This window comes from Platalea leucorodia (genome assembly GCF_965183815.1).
Source record: "Platalea leucorodia genome assembly, chromosome: 2".
NCBI lineage: Eukaryota > Metazoa > Chordata > Aves > Pelecaniformes > Threskiornithidae > Platalea > Platalea leucorodia.
In genome coordinates, this window is record NC_138824.1 from 100,567,804 (window position 1) to 100,591,188 (window position 23,385).

The 23,385-nt window shown below is 45.4% G+C and overlaps 1 protein-coding gene across 3 annotated transcripts in view; it reads left to right on the forward strand.

The window, feature by feature from the left end:
* The window catches only part of RUNX1 (RUNX family transcription factor 1), a 174,923-nt gene that overhangs the window by 145,979 nt on the left and 5,559 nt on the right, over nt 1-23,385 (forward strand). For all 3 annotated transcript variants that reach the window (XM_082304092.1, XM_082304094.1, XM_082304093.1), the window contains one exon: nt 20,022-20,183. In XM_082304092.1, coding sequence (XP_082160218.1) covers nt 20,022-20,183 — 162 coding nt within the window. The remainder of the gene's footprint in view (nt 1-20,021; nt 20,184-23,385) is intronic.

Here is a 23,385-nt window from a genome sequence, read left to right on the forward strand (position 1 = left end):
CTTGGACCACCAGGTCTTTAGCAGTTCTCTGAACAAGTCCCATCTGGGATGCAGGCTCAGCCAGCTCTCCAGCACCGGCACTGGAGACCTCATGCTTTGCCCGCTTTAGGAAGGCTTTTCCCATTTGAGGGTGGCAGGAATCCCTCCTGCCACCCCTTCCGTGCACCTTGAGGGTTCATCCCCTTCAGCCACAGATTTGTGCCTCTGCCGACTGTTCCCACTCGGGGCAGAGTGAGGTGAGGAAGCCAGTTCCTCAACACCTGCCCGCATTGCAGGCAGCACGCCCAGCTCCGGGGCATAAGCCTTGCTCAAGAGCCTCCCCTGCCTCCTCACATGCAGCTCTAGAAAAAAAAAAGGCTTGAAATTGTTTAGATTTTTCATCAACTTAAGGCACTAATGGAAAGAGTTATGTAATGGTGTTTAATCCAGAAGATTTCCAAGTGTCGATATATTTAAAAGATACCAATCTTCATATTCCAATTGCCTGGCACTTCCTGGGATTAAAAAAGCAGTAGATAAGGCAACAAATATGTTCTCAGTCCCTGAGCAACATCTCCACTTACACAAATTTTCCTTCTGTGTTTTTTGTTTTCCCTTTTGTCCTCAGCAGGGAGCATCCTAAAGGATGACTTTAATTAAAGAAAAGGAAATCTTGGTTTTAAAGCAGAAATCAAGGTGTTTAGAGATCTGTATTTTCTTCTAAGGCTTGTCAAAGTCATTTTGCATATCTTTTGGCAAGCTATCTAGAGCTTGATTTTATACAGAGTATTTAGGAAAACTAAGCACACCAGAAAGGTGCCTTAGCAAGATTTTTGATAGTGCCCAGCATATAAGCCCCAGAGAAATCAGGGACAGCTACGGAGATGCCTTTGGAAATCTCTCTAGCTGTCTAGCTGAATCTTTAGGCACCTATAAAATTTGGCAGCTTGTGCCCAGACACAGTTTTATTTTTCATTAATCAGTCCATGTCTTTTACCACATGAGAACAACATCGAGCTGATGGATACTGCTAAGAGAAGCAGAGCTTGCAGGTAGGGACAGGTATCCCTGGTTCAGTTTTTAACTTGCACAGCGATCTGCTCTGGTTTGTTTTATTTTGTCATCTTCGACTCTGTATGCCAAAGTCCCTTCTCCGTTATGTCATTGCAAAAGTGGAGCTGCTCTCTGACCCAATGCAGGAATCTTGTGCCTGCACTGATGTTACCGTCCCCGTGTTAGTGCTCTCGGTGGTCACTGTGATTGCCAGAGAAAAGAGTGAATTACTCAGGCTCCCTTCTTGCTCCTTTAGCTCTCTCCTGGTACAGCAGTGCTGGAGTCACCTCTCTGAGGTGGAGCCTCTGCCTGCTCTTCTCTCCTCCTCATTTCTGGGGCAACTGAGAAGGCTCAGCGTCTTTCAGGAAGGCAGCTTAAAAGGGGGACATTTCTATCTGCTGTTGAGATTAGCTGGGTCACTGGGCTCTCTTACTTTTCCATGGAAACACCTTAGTCTGGCTCACCTCTTCTCTTGCCCAGCGCTAAATCTCACCTATGGCATTGGCATGCTGGAGATGTCTAAAGCAAATATCTCTGCCTGCCCCAGAGGCAGGTGCTTCCACCGTCCTGAACTTTGGATGGCAACATCTGGCCATGTGTTTGACAGCATTTCAGCTTTCGAGGCAGCTGCTCCTTGGTTTTTGGGTTATTCCTCACTGGCCCTTGAAGCATATTCTTGGCCTTTGAATGGCCCAATTGTGAGGAAGATTAAAAGTGCTGATTGCAAAACTCTGGTAAATAAAATCTCTCAGTTCTTTACTGACAAACCCAGTTTCTTTCCATAGCATTCTCCTCTTTAATCCCCTCTTGGCAGAACATGACATGTTTTGATACCAGAGCTCAAATTACCTTCCACGGTAAATAAAACAAACAAAAAATAAATAAGAGCTCCTTACACTAAAAACAAACACCCACTGAAACCAGCTTATTATTAAGCTGATGCTGCCCATGTGCCAGAAGATACCACTTTGATTTTGTAACTGAATATATTCTTTTCTCTCAAGTACTGAATTGAGCCTCTCCAAACTTGAAATGCTGAGGGGTTAGAGCAGAGTGACCATAGATACCCTTACTGTTTGCCATCTAGAAAACAAAGAAGGAGGTAACAAGGAGACTAGCACACAAGGTAGTGTTCAAATGTTTGTTTCTGAGGTGAAAACCCCACCTCAGTATACAGAGCCCGCGTGGGCTGGGTTGCTGCAGATGGCTAGATCTGGATGGAGTGAAATCAACCCCTCTAGCTCCGCGGGAGGCTGCAGCGGCTACCGGTGCTCATAGCAGCCAAGGGGCTTTGCATTCAGGAGGGCTGGCACGGTCTCCGCTTTCATCACCAGTGGGATTTATCCATGGGGCAGGGGGCTCCTTTTGAAGCATCAAGTGCAGACATGCCCTCGCCTCTTCCGCTGCCATGCCTTTAACAAGATGTTGCATCAAGCAGATCTTCCCTAATGAACTCACGTGGTTAGAGGGTTCACAGGGTTCTTTTTACATGACTGAGTACACAGTACACCCTTAGCAAACTTATAAATAAGTTTTCCCTGTGTATTCAGTATATTATGACCCCTATAAATGAAGATTGTTCACATGCAAAGAACAATGGGCTTGGATGCGCTCAGTAAAATAATCAATTATGGGGGGAAGTGCACATTATATAGTCAAATAGACAATAGTCTCTGTCTGACCATTTTCATTCTATTTATACAACTGTCTCTTAAAAGCATTGAAAAACAAAAGCATAGGAAATAGATCCATTAAAAAATTGTGCGTTTGCTGTCAGGGTCAGCTTGATTTCTGACAGTAAATGCCTAGGTCTGTTTCAGAGGTTTACTTGGTTTATCTGTGTTGGGCAAGATACTCAGTTCAACATTGGCGGTTCTGAGAGCTTCCAGGTTTTGGTGCTCAACTCCAGGCACTTTCAAGGAGCCTGGATTTCTGCAAAAGACATGCTTTGAATGTCTGTGATTAGGTACCCAAAAATGGAACTGGATCACTGGGCACGCTTTAGAATATAACCCATTGTAGTTTGCATCCTCTGCATTTTAAATAATTGCAATTATCAGAGCTTTTGGATATGACTTGGCCAGTTTAGGTTCCCTTAGCTTCTTGCAGATGAAATTCAGGGGGTCATTGCCAGCAAAAACTAAGGAAACCAAAAATCCTTTGCATAGCAACAATTTATATATCACCGCTTTATTCATCAATAATTTTCCAGTATTCAGAGAAGCTGCTGTAACCTGCTACGTCCTTTGGACTGTAGGAAAGATAACATTTTGTCAGAAGCGATGCTTTGTTTTATTAATCTAATGATGATCTACAGCTAGCTGAGCAAGTGTAGTGTTTATGATGATTTCAGTTCTCATTGCATAAGGTTACTGAAGTATATTTAATTTTAAAAATCCCAAGTCCAAATGATGATCCTCATTCTGCAGTAAAGCACGTGAATAACTGCTCAAAAGAATAGTCTCTTTGATATCCTTGAGACCTATATATACATGAGCAATTTTACATGCAAAACCATTTGCAAATTCAAATTCAGTATTAATTAGTTCATGGGGGAAAATATCCACCAGAAAACAGTTCTGCTCTGCCGTATGTTATAAAAGTGAACACTTGTGTTAACTTGAAAAGGAACCACACAAAAGGGAGGGAGACATTTCAAGTGAGTGTAAACCAAGATTTGCCAACTGGTGCTCACCCAGATACAAACAGCTCGCTAGTGTATTGTCATTTTTACCCTTCCACTGCAAATACTTTTTTGAAAGGTCTCTTTCAGCTTCCTTCAGCTTTTAAGCACATACCTGGTGTTTGTGCCAGGCTCTTGTGCTGATGGCGCTCCCCAGCCTCCACCCTTGCAAGCCCTCTCCCATTGCCCAGCCAGCAGATGTGGCAGGGGACCAGCCTGGGACATGCAGGAGCCAGCCCTGGCCCAGGGAAGCCTCCTGTCGGTCCCCCTTTTGCTCGGCAAGGGACTGCAAGCGCTGCCCATCTGTGTTATGAAATGCAAGAGCCCCGTGCACTCCTAGAGGACAGAGGAGCTGGAGAAGGGAGATGGGCTTGCAGCTGGGATCAAGGGCAGCTAAAACTGACCTTCTGGGGCATAGGGAGAAACCAGGCAGAGCAGGGCTTGCCAGATGCCTCGGGCACAGCGGAGGGCCAGTTGCCACCAGTGCGTCTGTGGGTCACCCACGGGTGACCAAGCCTGGGGTGGCGGGGTGCCATGCAGGATCTCTCCCTGCTTGTGCTGGAGCCTGGGGGAAGAGCGGGAGGCCACCGGCACTGCCCGTTCTTGCCCTCACCAGGGTGACTAACATGGCCAGATGTAGAGCAGGGACTAGGATGAAGCCGGTGAGAGAAATAAAGGCAAAGGAGAGAGTGTGAAAACAGGTTTTCCTGGAAAAGTGAAGAAAATATATCCATGGGAAAAAAAAAAAAAAAAAAAAAAGAAAGAAAGAAAGAAAAACAGCTGTGCTAATTCTTGTGCTTGTTTGGTCATGTTCAGAGCCTCCTAAACTCCCATGGAAGGGAACGGTTTTGTTTCATGAGGGTGGTGCATACTGAGTGTGTGTCCATGTGATTTTTGTATTTGTACATTAAACATTTCCCCAAGATGTAATTCCGTCCCTCCTGCACTTGGAATAAAATGACTTTACGAGAAGGACTGCCTCCAAACAGCAAGAAAAGGAGGGCTGTTGGGGCAAGATAGGGCAAATGTAAATGTGTCTGAGCTGGCTGCTCCACCCAGCCTCTCATCTTTATATGAAAAAAAAAATGTTTCCAATAACTGAAACAGGCAAGGTCTGATCTGCACAGACGGTCTGCAGGCATCTGCCCAAGAAGCTGACGGTTGGCTGGTACATCCTCATCTGATTTATGTTGTGTGTGTTAAGCCTTAAATTGTTGAGTCTCTGGCTGGCTGCAGTGGTATTACTGGATGGTTGGTGTATGTTTTCAGCTCACAGAGCTGGCTCTGATACTGGGGTTGTTGGCGCTGAATCAATTCCAATCTCACACCTGTCTGAGACAATGAAGGCCTTGTTGCACACATCTCCACCAAAGGCTGTCATACAACTTATTTTTCACATTTGAAGAAGAAGGAAAAAAAAATAAAGGGAGGACTGAGGAAATGCTGTCTCCTCACAAGACACGTTCCCCATGCCTTGATGCAGCATGCCCCTCTTTTCTTTATGGGAAAATATATTTACAAAACAAAGACAGTGGAGTGCTTATGGAAAGTATAGCTTAATCCTGGCAGTTAAATGTGACTAAGGCTTAGTCTCCAGGGACTTATTTTGTAGGACCATGCCTGGTGCATTAAGCATGGGAGATAGGCACCTAGTTTGTCGTACCCTTACTGGAAAGTTTACCTCCAGCTGGGTTAGCACTATTAATAGCTTCTTATCAGTGTGCCTAGCACCTGTGCCATTTACCTAGCATTTTGGGGCCATTTCTTGAGATTTCAGAGGTTGTGAAAGGTGCTGGGCTTGGATGCCAGCGTGGCTGAGATCCTCTGCTCCCTGGCACTGAAGCAGCTCAGCCTGGATGGAGGAGCAGCCTGGCGCCGGACACCATTCACTCCTGAGTTGAAGGCAGGAGTCCGATCTTTGTCTTGGACATCCATCATTGCCCTTGTGGTCTCCCTTCATCCACTCTTCCTCCTCCAGTTCTGTTGCACAGATGTCTTAGATGTGCATCCTCTGGAAACTGTAATGTTGGCTATTTCTTTCAGTGTTGTGTCAAAATGAAGTCAGATTTTTTTTCTAGCTCCGTTCTGGTCACATGGTACTTCTGGTCCTAAATTAGAGCCTTTTCCTGCCCTTTCTGCTGCACCCTTCTTCCCGCTGAGAGTGGACAGCAGAGGGAGGCAGGGGCTGCAGACCTGACCCATGCCGGTCTTTTTCCATTTACTATGTTAATGGCAATTTTTCACCAACTCAGACAGGAGGCATTTGGCTGAGCATTTCCTTGGAGTGGGAGTTCACTCCCTACTGCTGAAACAGCCTGAAAATGCAGAGTGGCCTTCCAGACTCTCCCCACGTACCTGTTTGCCATGTATCAGCAAAGGTTAACGGAGCCTCCCAAGTCAGCAGAACTGCTGAGGTGCTGTCAGTGACTGGGTCCATCCGTCCAGCTGAATGACTGGTTGTGCAGTTCAGCGGCTTTCCCACGTCCTTTTTCTAAGCTTTCTAGCCTGATCTCCTCCATTTTTGCCAACACCATCACTGGTTGCATTACCGGGACTGTGCAGATGGGAGTGGGTAGATGGAGGCCTGGGTGGGAGGAGCAGCATGAAATGCAACACAGCCTTGTGTTCTCGTTCCTCCTCATCTTGACTCTTACTGCAGTCTCTGTTCTTTGCCCCAAAACATCTTTCAAGGAGGAAAGTAGGAAGGAAGACAGGAGAGCGTGAGGCACTGTAAATCCCGCTTGTACCCAGTGAGTTTTGAAAGGCGCAGAATTAGACCAAAATACAGCTCTTCAGCCAATGTAAGTTGGCCTTGCTCTACTAACTGGGCCAGCTGAGGATCTGCCCTTGCGCCTTGCCAGGGTGGTCTTCAGCATAAAAATAAATGATTAACTATGTAATGAGTGAATATAAAGACAGATGGTAAAGTATACTTCTGTTGGTACTTGCATGCCTTTGTTTAAGAATACAGAAAAAGGCCCTGCGGTGATGAAATGCAGACGGGAGCATGATGTTATCTTGCACCTATAAACCTTGCTCTGAGTCCACTGGTGGCCACTATCCAGAACTGCTGAGTTCAGACACACTGGCTTGTACTAAGTAGAAATGGTGCTTTCAGTCTTCGGTAAACAGCATTTTTGCCGCAGGGCCCAAATCCTTCAAACATTTGCGTAGGTAATTGTCTGGTTTTGCCTTCTAGTGTCTCATCATCAGCTTATCTGTAAGTTCAGACTGGCTAAATGAGCATGTGAGGATGGGGGAAGAGCTGCTGGAGGACAAGGGAATAAACCATTTCATATTTAATTCACTGGCAGGAGAGACTAATGCGAGTGCAGCTGAGCGATCATTTTAGGATCACGTTGGGGAAAAAATGAGTAATACAGCATATTAATTTAAACAGATTAAAGAGCTGCACAAATAAATGAAGGGGTTTTTTTGTTTTGTTTCTCTGGCAGTCCCAAAATATCAACAACTGCAAAACAACAACAGCAAATATATAATTTCTGGTTGAATTTAAATGAATTGTTTCAAAATGTTGCCAATTTTTAAAACAGTGAAAATGTAGACATAAAAAATATTTCAATTAGGGCAATTTCTGTAGTTTTTTGTCCCTGATCATGCCAACAGTCTATAACCTACAATAACCTTGTTTCTTGCCATTGCACTGGATTTTTACATTAAATGTAAATGCCTTTGGTCTTACTCTTACTTAAATAATTATTTAATATTTGCTTACATATCACAATTATGTTTAGCTTTGAGATCATTTCTTAAATGGGAAAAAGTTCTTTTGGCTTATGATGATGACTTGTGATCTTACCCTCCATGCCACAGTTGTCTAAAACTGCTCAGTTCAGCACATTCAGCAAGAGTTTAGCTGTGTTTAGCTAACTTTCTAAAAAGTTTTTCATGTGTCAGTGTTTCATTGGTTCATAACTGCTAAGAGAAAACAATAATTTTACACGATCCTTCCGAGCAGACAGGCTAGTTACAGGGCGTAATTTGAAAAGAGGTTATAGCAAGCTAGACTTTTCAAGCTGTTCAGAAGTGTTTAGTATATTAAAGGTTAATTTTTAAGATGTTTAATACAGAAAGTGAAACAAAACTGTTATTTGTATAAAACATCACACATTTCCTATTCCAAAAAGAAATCTTCCTCAGCCTGGCAACACAACAGCTGTTTGTTGGTTAATACTGGGAATGACTTTATTTCTTCCACACTGGGACATTTTGCAACATTGGACATGTGTTGACACTTCTTTTCTATACTGGATTACAATTTTCCTTCAACGCTGTTATTCCTTACTCCACCCATTCTGGTAGCACCCACCTGCACACAAACCAGAAATTATGGTTGGGCCGTAGGTACACAAAATCTGCATGTTTCCGAGCAGCCTGGTTGTCCCAGGTCCTCTGCAGGAAGAGCTCCAGGAGAAGGGGCAGGGAGGTGTATGGGATTCGGGGCATCGGCAGGCTCCCCCCAGGTCTCTTCCAGGCATCGCCGCCCTGATGGGTGGCACAGGCGTATCCTCCCCATTCAGGGCAGACCCCTCCCTGACCACCCTGATGGAGAGTGTGTGTCCAGGGCGGTGCTGGCTGAGCCCTGCGTGTTCAAAGGCCCACGCCTACTTATTCAGGGGTCTGATTTTTGGCACCTTGCTGTGGAAGAACTACCGAGGGGCTTCAGCCCTGCAGCAGCTTCTGTGTGTGTTGATTTGCTGAGCTTCTGCTTGGTATCTTCAGTAGCACTAAAGAGAGATGCACTTTTAACTTCAAAGCTTGTGCTGCCTGTATCTTTTGCCCTTCAGATTTAGATCTAGCCTGCTCTGAAATCAATCAGTGTAACACTTAAATATGGCCCGCAGAGCGAACACACAAGCTGAGCTGGACGTAGTGCATGTCTTGAGCGCTCCTGCTCCCACAACTGTGGAGAAGGCTTGAGCAAGATGAGTCTTTACCTTCCTTTTAATCCTTCTTTCTCTGGCTGTACTCCTCCGGCCTCTCTGATTCAGGGTGGAGGCAGGGGAGATGTCCTGCTGCCACCCGTCCGTGCCATAGGTTGGGCGGAATCAGTGATGGCCGCAGCACGGCAGGATGCTGCATTCCTCAGCTACACAGCAAGTGCCAAGGGATTTTGTAAAGGAAGCAAAGCATTTCTTAAACGGTATTTTAAATGTATTTCTGGACTGAATGCCCCTGACAACCCAGTGAGTTGGGGCTTTCAGCACATACTTCTGGGCTTGACTCATTTTCCATTTTGGCTTTGCAGATCTCCTCAAAACCAGCTTGACAGTTTAGAGGAGCAGATCATTTAATAGAGTTTTCAACAAGTCCGTTTTGGTTTAGTACTATAATGAGCAACAGCTTCTTAGTTACCTCCTTTTTAAAAAAATCCATGCATCGTTCTAAGTCAAACTGACTTTACAAATATACGTTCACATGAAGAAGACCTTACTTCACCTTGTAAATCAAAGCTGCACTCTGGAGAGAGGTTTCATACCACTGGGCTCAGTATCATTTTTCTCAAGGTGACCTCAGTTGTAAAAGTATGAAGGCTGCATTTGATATGTCACTTACTTTCTCTAAGTCAATAAAATGAACCAGTGTGTCTTTAGATCATCAGAGATCTGCTTATTACCAAAAGTTGTTTTAATCCTGATTTGTGTTGGAATTTAAAAGAATCCAAGCAGATTTCATTTGCCATCCTGAATAAGAGTTTGGAGGGTGATACTCCACTGTGTGTGCAGAGTGCCCCTGGATGAATTCTACTTTATTAGTTTATAGGCTTTCTTCTGAGCACTTGGGATGAGATCATGAAAGTGTAAATGGCTGTTATCTTCAAAGGCCTCTTTTATACTGACAAAACTCCACCTTACCGACTTTTATTAATAATCTATTGCAATCCTAATTAGTCCACATCAAGGTCAGTGTTTTGTGGTGGATAAAATGACTGTAAGCTCCAGAGAGTAAGTTTTTTTCTTCCACTACTTTCATGTTAAAAAAGAAGAGGGAGCACTGAAAGTGTAAAAGAAGACATTGATGAGGACTTTTTGTTTATGTGTAGGCTAGAGAACTTTAATATGGAGTAATTAGTTCACATCATCAGGAGCAACCTGTAAGATACCTGAGGCCATGCGGTAGTCATTCCTTTATCAGCGAGCCTCCCAGTAGACTGCAGAGACTTCCTCATTCAACTCTGCTCCTTTTTTTCATGGCATTGGTTTTCCAGTGGGAATAATCCATCCAAGGAACTTTCAGCCTCATATTTAATTGTCTTGAAATGTAGACGCAAAGCTAGGAAATGTTTAACCGTGACATGAGCTCATGACTGCCTTTTTGAACACTCGAAAGCGGAGTCCCACTCAGGCAACAGCTCTGGGGCTGGGCACCAGGGTATCAGCAACCCCCTCCCAGGACCAGCAGGGTCAGGTCCAGCCCACAGGCATGGAGGGTATTGCCCTAGAGAGGAAGGTGCAGGTAATCCTATGTCTGCAAATAGTGACTCAATGTGACTTCCAGGTCCTGGCCCAGAAGATATCTCTCCACTTCCTTTGGTCTTGCTCCACCCCATGAAAGAGAAACTGTGGAGGTGTAACCAGGCTGGGATTCATTTCACCTAACTTTAGACATCCGTGTTTTGTGTGTCTCCATCTGACACAGTCATCTGGTATCTTTGCGATCGGGGAGAGAAACAGCTGTTCGTTGGGTGTGATTCACCCGCCTGGCTTGGCTTAGATGTCGCCCTTAGGATGAAATTACTTGCACCCCACAAGTGTGTGCTTTACCCTGTTGGCAATAAAGTCTAGAGTCTAGACAAGTAGCTCAGAGGTAGAGACCTACATTGTAGATCTCTCAGGTGGGATGAATCCCAGGACACCAGGAGACAGAATTACACTTTGTACACAATTAGCACCCTAGTTCTGCATCTGCTTTTCCAGGGCATGATATACCTGCTCAAGGCAGGCTGAAAGCAGCTGCTCTCACCAGCAGCAAAGTAGTGAGATGGGCTATTTGACCTGCTCCTCAGTGAGCATTGCACCCCACCTCAGCCCTACAGTTCAGGTAGACTGCTTTCAAGATGTGAGCTAACTAGGACAAAGTGGATACATCTCTCCCAAGCTGTTTTTACAGGTGAACTTTCCCTGCCGGGGTGACATCAGGTAATTCGCATGTGCTCTGACTCAGCCAAGCATTGAGCTCTGTGCCGTGAGTGCTCTGCTGAACTGGAGCCTTGCTTTCTGCGTGCATCAGTTCTCCATCTGCTAAAACGAGGATTGCGATAATGCCCTTCCTGAGGGGGCAGTGTGAGGATCAAGGAATTAATTAGCTGGGCGGTGATCACGTACTAGTGTGGTTCAGGGAAAGGCGAAGAGGAGAGCAGTAGTTGAGACCTAAAGCAGCTGAGGGGAGAAGCTGGAGGGGGGACAGGTGGGACAGGAACTGCTCTGTTGTCCGGCAGGGTTTGTCTCTGACCTGCTGCCGTAATCCCCATGCGATTCCCCTCCAGACTCAGAGAGATGTGATTTCTAGGTGTGGATTCACTGAGCTGGATAAGGGAGCAGTAACTCCCTCAATAGGTCCCACCCCCTAGTCCCTGTGCAGGTCACCACAGATCATACACCCTCCCAGCAGCAGCAGCAGCACAACCTGCTCTCTCCCTAGCGCCTCTGGAGCTAGAAGAAACCACAGTGCCACGCAGCACGTAGACAAGCGTATATGCATGTATATGTATGCATGTGAATGTACACACGTGTACATGCCTGTAGTGGCGTCCTTCCGCCTGTGCCATGCGGCTCTCTGCATCGTGCCACCTCCCAGGCTGGGCACAACGGGACGAAGGGTGAAGTCTGCTCACCGCCGACGTCCGCGCGGTATCTGTCCCCGACTTCCCCACTGTTTCAGTTTGTGCTTTAGCAGTACACTTAGAGATAGGGGAGAACACTGCAGCGGCATCGAGTCTGGCGGCATGTCTCCTCCAGGGGAGCCAAAAGAGTGGAAGGTCAAGGTTGAATTCTTTTACTTCATTCCTTGTTGATGCGGGGAGGGAGGGAAGAGGAGGACGGGTCAGGGAATGGAGTCTCCCTCTTGAACAAATAACTGCAGCTCTCCAGGGTGACTCATACCTTCGAAGACAAAGAACAATACATCCTTAATTTGCAAAACTCAGCTTTCCAACTTCTGTATGTCACTGGCACCCAGAGACTTTGCAGTTTGCCCATAATGCCATCATGTTCTTCAAAGCAGCAGTGACGCCAGCCCAGAAGGAGTATGCTTACTCAGGAGGAGAGATGGTTTATATTTCGTTTGAGCAGCTTATGTACTAACCTGCTAGGGCAGCACATACGGTGATTGTGAAATCAGAGTTTTCACAGTTTGCTATTTGGAGTTGTCTGCACTTCCTGATTCTGGCACCAAGTTAGCAATGAGACCCGAGAGGTTTTTGAGGCGACCCCCACCCCACAGCCAGCTGCCATTACTAAAATGCTACTTTTTTCTTTAGGCGCATTGTGCATATACGGTTCTGCTAGTCTAGGCAGCTCATTCAGGCAGCTTTAAACTTGAAGGAAGGAATACACACTTCTCCCCCTTCTACCCCCAGAATACACATGGCTAGAACAGGTGCTTTCGCCTGCTGCCTTTGGTATCATCTCCAGGTATCTTACTATTATTGAAGCGCTGACTTTCTTGACATGGACATGAAGAGAGTAAAGGAGATTCAAACAAACCATTAGGATGCACTCGTTTGTTTTTCTCCCTTCCCTGCTATCTATTTCTAAAGAAAAGCTAGCAAATAATCTTCATATAAGACTTCCAGTCTCTCACTACATTCAGCACTGGAGGACCGATATCCTCAAAGGCGCTGACAGATTTGCATCATTTTTTTCCTCAAGACCCTTTCTACTGCAGCATTGAAAAGAAATGAGCTAACACAGAGGATGAGTTGGGAGTAGATGATGCACAGAAACAGAATGCAAAGTACTGAACAAACAGAAGTGGTGCTCTGCACCCCAGCACCTAATCCCACCACTCTTTGTCTGTGGTTTTCCATGGTCGTCTTTACTATACACTCGATCCTTCTCAGTGGCTGGTACCCTCCTGTATGTCCATGCAGCACCTAGCATGCTTTGGGAAATTCTGCATCAACGCCAGGCACCACAGCTAGAACAAGCAGCCTCAGCAACTGTTGTTTGAAAGGTTTCTGCTAGAGGCTGATATTTCTCTTCTTTATTCTCCAAGGTGTGATGCCTCAGTGTGGAGAAACTCCCTCATTCTCCTATCCCACAGGAGGGTTTTTAGAGGCTCAAATGCCTCTAGAACTTCTCTAGCCTTTGCAATACTCCACAAAACCACAGTAATATTGAAATAAAATGAAAGCAAACATTGAGGCAGGAGGTTGCTGCCAAAGATCTCTCTTCCAGAGAATAGCTGGGGATTTGGGTGGCTCTTCCACCCCACCCCCCCAACTTAAAAATTTCCAGACAGGCGACATATCTGTCACTGTCGTTCTCAACCAGAATAAGTCCTGTCACCTGTTAGCAATCTAAAAGGGGCTTTTCAAGGCCACAGAGAGGAGTGAATGCTCATCTCCTATAAATTTCCAGTGGAAATCAGAAGGCTTTGAAAAACTTGCCCTGGGGGCAAATCAGAGCTCGCACCCACCTCTGTGAAACCTGCAGGTCTCCCAGCTGTTGCGCTGGGAGGTGGCCCTGTGGTGTGACAGTGGTTTTCACAGCCTGGCACACGCAGGGAAACCACCCTGCAGGGTGAAGTAGCTGCTGGTGGAATTTTACAGTTTGCTCTGTAATTTTCCAGCTCCTCATGTTCCAGTGCCGAGAGGTATGAGAATACCAGCCTTGTGCGGCTGCTGCCACTGCTGCTGCCGCTGCCAGTGATGAACTTGTCCTTTGGAAAGTCCCCCTTATTTAAGCTACTGACTAATTCTTTCAGCTGCCGGGAGATGACACACCTTTTCACGGTGCTGCATTAGGCTGAGGATTTGCTGGGTCCCGAGTGAGGGAGGGAGATTGAGTCATTTCGGATGCCTTGCTTCAGAGAGACTAGGTCAGACTCACACAGGACCGTACCACCGTCCCTTGTGCTTCTCACACCTTCGACTGAAGCTTCTGGAGCTAGGGGGGAATGACAGAAAGCAAGCGGGGAGAAGAGGCAGAGGCAGGCATGTAAGAGATGTTGGCAAAGGGGGGAAGGAGAAAAGACTGAATTGAAGTTTTTAGGCAGGCGGCATCTTTCTCCTGAGCACAAAACTACGGGGAGTACTTCTGCGCTCATAGTCCGTTTCCTCTATTAAGCAAGACACCTCTCTGAATGAACAAGTCTCATCAAGACCATTCCTGCCTTACACTCAAAGGAAGGGAAAGTCACACTATAAAAACTGTTTCCCTTTGGAAAGATTAGCAAATCAGACGGAGGGTGGGGTGGGGGGTGGAGGGGTGGACAAATCCCAGACTCAGAAAAACCTTTCAAAGTAGTTAAGGATCTGACTCTCTCCTTGTCTGCCTCAGAGTTTGACACCAGTAAACTAATCCCAGCTTTCATTCACCCCACGTCTTCTGCCAGTTGCTGCCTTTAAAGTGCTTGCCAGGATGGTGGAGGAATTGCAAAGCTTGATGCTATGTGACTTTCAGGGTTTGTTGCGTGTGGCCGACAGAAATTTTTGCAACTTGAGAAAAAAAGTCTGGCAACAAGCAGGGGCTATTTCGCAATTCATCCTCATCTCACTATGCCGAGGATGGGGGGATTTTCACCGACATAGGTAGTGGCTAATTAGCTGCTCGGTACTTGGGGCTGACTCTTGTATCTCGCCTGACCCTGGCTTGGCAAAATCACTCGTTTGTCCAGGTAATTATATTTCCAAGCAGGCAGGTGTCATTTCTGAGGCAGAGGGGCAAGTGAGGAGAGAGGACATGCAGGCAGTCCCTGTGCAAGTGCAGCCTGGCAGGAAGGGGAAGGTGGAAAGGCGGGCAGCTGGGCTGAGTCAAAGGCATACCTGCTCCCTCCCGGGCCGCGGCCGGCTCCAGCGCCATCCCGCCTCGCGCCGCGGCCTACTGACTCACATCCTGCTGCTCCTTTCTGAAGCTTCCAGGAACGTGCTGTATCATAGCGAGATTTGGCGGCGCAGCGCCTCTTGGCTAGGAGCAGGCAGCGATGTCTGACCTGCAATGACACACGGAGAACCGTCTCTCTCGCTCTGCTCCAAGGGCATAAAGCAGACTCAGAGGTGCGCGGGATCCAGCCCAGCGCAAGCCACGCGCATCCACGTAAGCGTTTTTCCGTCTGGCTCATAGGTACAGTGGGACCTGCTATCTGATGTGAATTCGAAGCTTAAAGCTTTTAATATGGCTAAAAAGAATTATTTTCTGATCAGAATATAAAATCTTGTGGTGGCTTTCATTTAGGCAGCCTCGTATGGATTGTTATATTTGTTGTATAGAAATGATGAGGTGATAGACATTTTTGCTATCGTCTTGAGCAACATCCTGAGCTGGTACTACGAATCACCGCAGCCCTACTGAAACTTGCTGATTTATACCTTTTGAGTGCCTGACAGCATGACAGTGTTTTCTTTTGGAGGGAGAGAGGGGTGGTGTTTTACATTTTAAAGCGTGTGCCCCCTCTGAAAAAGAATCATGTAGAAATAGCATCCCAGGACTTCACGTTTATTATGTCCCAGTGATTTCTGTGTCCTGGATGCTCAGGATCAGTTTTACAGACAAAAGGATGTTCTGTGCGAGCTCAGGAGGTGATACACTGTGGTTTTGACTGAGGTCTTGACCCGTTCGTCCTGTGCTCTGAGCACGAAGGGAGTTCTTCTTTTTTGTACTTGACTGCCAATAACAACTTCGGAAGCCAAAATACACCCTGTGTCACACTAGGACAACTCCATTGCCTGGCAGGCGTTTGTTTGCCCTCCTTAGCCATGACGGTGTTGCTGAGCAAGGATACCTTTGGGTCAGGTCGTATACACCTCTCCCGTGCACCCGTGCTCTTGGACACCCACTGGGCCCGGAGAGATGCTCGGAGAGACCGCGGGGAGCAGGGCTGCAGCCAGGCAGCACTGGCGGCGTCCCGGGGTGGGGATGACTAATAGGTGTAGCAAAGGTCGTACGAAGGGCTGTGGCGGCTGCGGGAGAAATCCATGCTCAAGCTGCTTATTTGACGGCGGCTCCGGAAGGCAGGCCGGCCGGCCGCCCCGCTCCGCAGCCCCGCTCCGCAGCCCCGCTCCGCAGCCCCGCCGCCGCCCGCCGCAACCCGGGCGCCGCGGGGCCGCCGCCGCAAGGGCTCCACCGCCACCTACCGACACAGCGCTGCCCGCCGCCCTCCCGCAGCGACCCCACCGCCTGCTGCCTGATTTTCCCCGGGCGAGAGCGGCTGGAAAAATGCTAAATGCTAGGAGCAGAGGGACCATCATCAAAGGGGGAGGCCGGCTGCTTTTTTTTTTTCTTTTTTATTTTTTTTTTTTTCCGCCGAGTCTCTAACCAAAGCTTGTTTCATTAAACTATTAAACATTATGCAACATTTGTACAGCTTAATTACAACTTTTTAAAACACGCCGAACGCAACCCTTTTCGTGGCAATAAAACATGACGAGGCATGAAAGACGGTTCAATACTTTCTGCTTAATAGCTTGTTAGGCATGAGGCTAGAGGCCGAGAGCTCGTGACTGCACAGCAAGGTGTGAATTATTGCACCATAATTCTCGCCCTGGAGTGTTTTATTGCAATTAATAACTGTTTTCGTGTTTTAAATACATTTTCTCACACCATAAAAAGCAGAAATGGAAAGTACTTGCTAATGGGAGAAATACCGGGAGGATTGAGCACATATCACCAACTGGAGCAACTTCCTTGGGTTTTGTGCTATTTTGATCTGCTTTTAAATGATTTTGGAATCCTGTTTGGCTTTAAAACTGTGTGGGCCCAAAGCCCTGTTATTTCCCTTTGCTGAAGTAGCTCTCCCTGCAAATCTCTTCACAGATATTCTGAGTTGGGAAGCAACTCCCATTTATTTGCAGCGTATTTTCACCACGTTGACTTCAGCCACACAAAGCCACACGTTCAGTTCCCCACGCCAAGCTACTAACTTCTGAGGTGTGCACCTCTTTATTTGGAAAGCGGAAAAGAGATGGATTCAGAAAGAGTTTGTTACCTTTTTCTGTAGCCTAATCCTGTGGCAAATTTGAACCCATTCCAGTTTAATTTCGGGTAACCCAAAAGCTGAAGAAAAGCAGATATCACAAAAATAAAATGCTACTTGAGGGCCCTGATCCAGATCCTACTGAAGCTGCTGGAAATGCAAACCTTGCCTTTACTGGGAGCTGAGTCTGCCTCTTGATACTGAAATGGTGCCATAAAAATGCTATTACAGTGCTACTTTTCTCCACTTGTTATTAAAAAAACTGTGAAGGTGATGCCTGGGGTTAGTCAGCACAACCTGCTTTAATATGTGTATATAATATAATGCGCTATATTAACATCACTTGAATAGATTGCAACTTGTTAACCAGTCTGATGTCAAAAAGCCAGTCTTTAAGAGCAAATACAGGGACTGGGAATACAGGTACCAAGACAGAAAATTGATTGGTAGTTTGAACTTTCACTTAAGAAAGGCTTAATGGGAAGAGGAGATTAATAACGGGGGTCTCCCGGGCTGCCTGTCACTGTTTCAAGTACCCCAGAGGTCTGTAATAGCAGCAAATGGATGAGGCAGGTCAGATACCTTGGTAGTCTCTTTCTGGATGCTACTAGACACATACTCGGTCCATTATCCGCTATCTAGTCGGGACACAGCACAAAGCTAATTCTAGTAGCACTAAAAGAAAGAAGCTGCATTTCAATTTAGTCTTGTCAGTGTTCAGTAAATCTGTGACAAGGTCCTGCCTCCTCTTCTGCCGCTGCGGCGGCTGCTGCGGCTTCTTCTGCATCTTCTTACTGTTGTTCATGTGTTTATTGCACTTGGGGCTGTTCTATGGACCAGGATCCCATGTGTGATGGGCAAGGTACAGGACAAAACCATGTCTCTTGTCCTGAAGAGCCAGCAGCATAAGAAACAGGAGAAAAGTGGCAGAGCGAGCTGCCCCACCACATAAGGACAGTTTGTAACAGGAGAAGACAGAGAGTACGTTCTCTCCTTTCAGCCTGAAAAACCAGGATGGGTTGCAGCACCCCCTTCACACGTATCCAGATGGCTCTGAAGGCAGACCTTTCCCCTGTTCTCTGCAGTGCTACGACCTAAGGACAGAGCACCTGAAAGCAGGTGACAAAACATTTCCCGCCAGAGGGGTTCAGTGGCTTCCGCGGTGACGGTGTCGAACAGAGCCCTTGAGAGAGAGGTGACAGAGGGGAGGCTCTGTCCCCTGTGGCCTCAGCCTTGGCAGAGCACATCCAGGGCTCCCCAGGCAGGAGGACTAGCCGAGGGAGTTTCCATCCCTGGGCTGGGATCCCTCCAGCGCATGTATCACGATTCTAGTACTCGGCCGCATTGCTGGACTGAAATCAATGGGACTGCGTGCTGAAATAAGGGAGTAATGATTTAATTAACGCCATTGTAGAACTGAAACACACAGTGTCGTACCATTACAACGCTTGCTCTGCCGATGCTTTGTGGTATTTATCCTAATGCTACCCCTGGAGACTGCATTCCCTCATCTGTCTCCCTGTCGTCTTTAATAAACACTGACCATACATTAACAATGAGATGATGTTGTAATTCAGAATAAGACAGGCTTTGTGCCCATGTCTTTTTGTTTGTTTCTACTGAAGTCCATTTAATCCAATTGGATGTTGTTTTTAAAACAGCATGAGTCAACTGAATTTATTTTTAAGGAAGTCTGCCTGAAAAAAAATTAAATATTGATAATATCTGAATTTGAATATGTTACTCGGCAGAAAAATCTTTACAAAACTTCAGTTTATTCTGCAAGTGACTTCACTAGTTATTTTTCAAAAGCTTGGAGTTTTGTATAAATCTTCCCTTCTAAACAGATGAAACAAACAAAATGTAAAACTCATCTCCATAAAGCACAACAAAATAACAATTTCCAGATGGGCTTTCTGATGGAAGATCAAAGTCCTTCATCTCAGACTTGGGAAATTTCCCTTCCATTCTGATATCAGTTTTATCTGAATGCAGTTCATCCAACATTTGCTTTTTTCAAAAAAACAGTTAGCTAGATGAAGCTGAAGGAGAATGCTCTTAGAGCTGAAGAAAATAGAAATGATTTTACTAAAAATAGTAAGAAAATTTCTGGGTAGGTAATGGGGGGAGGAATCTTTCTCACTTTGATTTCTACAAAACTTAGACATTTCTAGACACTGAAAAATGCCAGCTTCCTATGCAAAGATGAAATAAGCAGAAAAGAGTTGTTTCTGCATTGATGCAACTGGTTTGGACAAACTCCCTGCTGTGCATCTCTGATTTCAAACGTCAGCCAAACTAGTCGTGTGGCTAGAAAATAATAGGTTAGTGTTTTTCCATAAATGTTTTACACATCTGTGCATTTTGAGATTTTGCTTCCAAGAAGCAGCAGTTTCTACTGTACTCGTAGGGTGTCTGCATTTTCAGCTTAGCAGTGCCATAGAGTTTGTGTAAGGCTTTCTATTTCTGAAGTTCAGCTGCTGCTAGTAGATGTACCCATCACTCTGAATCGTATTTCTGTATTTTAGCATATACAAATGAGATGTACAAAATACCTGTTCATTTCATTAAACCTGGGATTTTCAAAAGGTTGAGGAAGTCAAATGCCCCAGTCCTATTCATCCACTTAGGAGTCTGCCTTCTGGAGGACACTAGTTTCACTCTCCATCCCTGTCTCTCACACACACACACACACACATTTTCATCTTGTTTTTCTCTCTCTACGTACATGTTTGCACAGAAACACTCATAGTTCAGTATTTTTGTCTCCTTGGTGCCATGCAAGACATGCCTTTTTGGCTAAAAGGGCTGCAAACGCACAGCCTGAAATACTAATGCATCTCAGCAACGAATAGTCTTTCACCTTGGAAAGCTTAATCTGCTTTTCCCTGACCGCTTTTCCCTGCCCACCATCAATGTGAAATATCAAAAAGCTTCACAAGAAAAAAATCAACCGATCAAAACTCACAGATGCGCAAATAATATTTTAGAAAGCAATTCATCTGAAGGTCTCTTGACAAAGGGGATTATGGAACTGAAATGTAATTATCTTGGCATTTAAGTTTCTATTTCCACCATGTGGTTTGGTTCACATATTTGATTGCAAAGTTTTATCATTCAAAACAGCCTATAGGTCTCTTTTTCATTGCAGACACAAGGCAAGTACAGCCATCTCCACCATGGTCCTACGACCAGTCCTACCAGTACCTGGGCTCCATTGCCACCCCCTCCGTGCACCCCGCCACGCCAATATCACCCGGCAGGGCTAGCGGCATGACATCCCTCACCGCAGAGCTTTCAAGCAGGCTGTCAAGTAAGTACCTAAAAGTTAGTCCCCCCACACCGGGCCTCGCCAAAGCCTCGAGGCTGACTCCAATGCAAACCAGTTGCAATGGCCTAGGGTGCTGCCGCAGCTTTTCTCCAGTTGCAGTGCAGGCTATTGTAGGCCCTCTGCAGCAGGCCTTCTCCAATGCTTTGCTGGGATTAGTGCAAAGAGTAAAGAACTATGGTTTGGGGCCCAACATATCATTGTCAAAAAAGAAAAAAAAAAAAAAGAGGAGAAAGCAGCACTTTGAAGATGTATGGAACTATAAAAATACTTTGGAGCGCTGACGAGCTATCGTATCTGCCAAGAAACGAATGCCACAGATAGTTCAGTTCTGTTTCCTTCCCTCACTCTAAATTCAGACCAGAGCACAGCAGGTTATGGGTGGACACACTGACTGCAGGATGGTGGGGTTTGACATTTTAAGTGTTGCACTGGATTGTCTTGTTACATCTTCATCAAATTGTACTGCAGAGTTTTACAAGCCAACATAAAAATATAGCATGGAAGTGAAAGCTACCCCCCTGGTTTCCACCATACTCAACTGACCATCTGCTGACTCTGACCCACACATATTGAACCAATATGTGTGTGTTCAATAGCAGGAATTTTCTTAAAATGAATGAGAGCCATATAATTCAAATTTGCACATGGCTTTTTCAAATATATCTTCTTTGGTCGCACATATTGCTCTCATTTGAATACTCAGGGCTTCTTCTAAGATCAGAGAGAATCACTTGAACATGCTCCAGCGTGTCCTATTGTTGTCATATAGAGCCTGCTTTGAAAGAGTCACAGGGATGATGCCCACCAAAAGTAAATTATCTGTTAGGTCTGGGTGCTAATTACATCTTAGCAATAGTTGAAAATACAGGAAACCTTTCAGAAGAAAAAAAGGAAATTTCTTGTTTTAAAAAAGGTCTATAAAAATTCTTATTCTTCATTGACACACTCTTCTTTTAAAATGAAAAGACTCCTTTTCTCATTCTCCTGTTGCCTTCCCTTTACACTCCTTTCCACTGGCAAAATGCGGAAACAAAGAAAACGGAGAATGATGAAAAAAGGTCTTCTTCATAGCAACCACAAGTAAAACAAATTATTTCATCAAGTTTTTAACTTAGAAAAGCAATTTTTCTTGACAGAATTGTTTGAAATCAATGTTTACCAGCTATTTTGATTTTCAAACCCTATACAGGGTCACCTGATGCATGGGTACTTGCAGGTGTGGATACATGAATCAGACTGAATGGGGATGTTAATCATATTTTACCTTTACCAGTGTGGTGACTAAGGTTGCACTCAAATGAGTGAATGCACTCAGTATTGAAATGTGATATTTTTTGCATTGCTGTAGTGCCCAAATGTCGTCACTGTGTACCAGGGCCCTTACTGTGCTGTGCATGGTATGAGCACCAAAGGCTTTCATGGTGGCTGCCCCCAGGAGTGCACAGTCTAACAGAAGACAGCCACGTATCCGTGGAGTAACTGCACACTGTGTTTCTTTTGTGGCACATGGCGAGCATGGAGGTAGAGCACCAGTGCTAGGGCTTGTTGGTGCTTTTTGTGCCCATGGTCAAAGTGATTTACCTTGGGGCAGGCATAGTTTCTCCATGACTTGTGAAGGAACCTAGAAGAGCTTCGTGCACATGTCAGCATTCTTTCTTTCCTATCTTAATTCTGTACATGGGGGCTCATCTCTACACATCTTAAGTGGTTTTTATAATCTTTCCGAAATGTTACTTCTATATTAAATGTCATTCAGTATTCCCAGAAAAATCTTTCACAATATTTTCTCCCCAATCCCATTACTGTCACACACACTTGCTGTCTATCCAAGAAATTTCTCCTTGTCAGAACAAAGAGCAAATTTGAGGTTTTTTTTTACGCCCTACCATCTAAAGACATGGTGCCTCAAAAGAAAAAGCAAAGGTATAGGGCATACTTGAAATACCTTGACATTAAGTCTCGTTATTCTGCTTTTTGCCAAACTGGGCAGAAGAAACCCTCATCTGATAAGTGATGTGTCCAGGCAGTTTCAAGAAGTTTGATTTCTTTCTCAGGAATGAGGTGTGGAAGTACCATTTAAAATCTGGCGGGTTGTCAGATGCCACCTTCAACCTTAGCTACTCTGAAGCTTTTGCCATTCCACACCATAGTGTATCTTGCAACGTTAAATCTAAAGGTGCTGGGGTCTAGGGGAAGGAAATGTGTTCAGGGGTCCCATTAATCTTCCAGAAAAAAAAGGAAGGCAAACTCAAAAAGAGGAAGCATACAGCATGCGTCAGAGCTTTTCTAAGAAATTTATAGAAATTCATCAAAGTGTGCTGGCTGTGTCGTTGACGAGCTTTCAGAACTTGGCACTGGAGTGTGTCTGCTCTAGCTTTAAATCCAGTCAGAGCCAAGAGCTTTGTTTTCTCTCTGCTGCTTCTCATGAGTATTTCCTTCAGCGCATGGCTCCTCTTCTGCAGACTCCATGTCTTGTCTGACAGAAGAAGTTGTCTTCTGGAAAGATTTTTTCTTAATTATTATTATTGTTATTTTAATCATGCATAGCTGCCAACTCTAGGGACTGACACCTTCCATTAATCTGAGTCATGATGAAGATCCTTCCTAAAGAGGCCATTATCTGCTCCGCTTGTTTAATCCTTGCACACCAGGGAAGGAGACGATGGGACCGGGCATACTTCCACTGATATCAGACAAAGCAGAGCAGAATTTGTCTGTCCTATAAAACATTTCACTTAGCAGGATGAGAAAGGCTTCTAGCACACATGAAGGGAAGAAAAAAGGCCAACCCCAAATATATTATTCTGCTTCAAAAAGGCAGTACTGTTGTTGTTCTTTTTTACATACTCATTAGAGCCAAGATTTTCAGAAGTTAGTAACACTTATGTGGATATTATATGAGGACTCAGATACGAAGACCTTAAGTAAACCTGATTTATATTGACTTTGGTAGTGTTGAGAGTCAATGGGGAACTGTGCTCCTAACTGCTGACAGCTGGGCTGAGCTTGGGTGTGTAAACCCCACCTGTGCAGGTTCGTGTACCCGAAGGACAATCTCTGCACCATGGAGCTTCTCATCTGAGTCAGCAAATAAAACTGGGTGCAAGGAGAGACTATGTAGAAGCTGGACAATTTATATTTAGGCCCCATCAGTGCCCCTGGTGAGTCAAGTGATGCTGGGCAA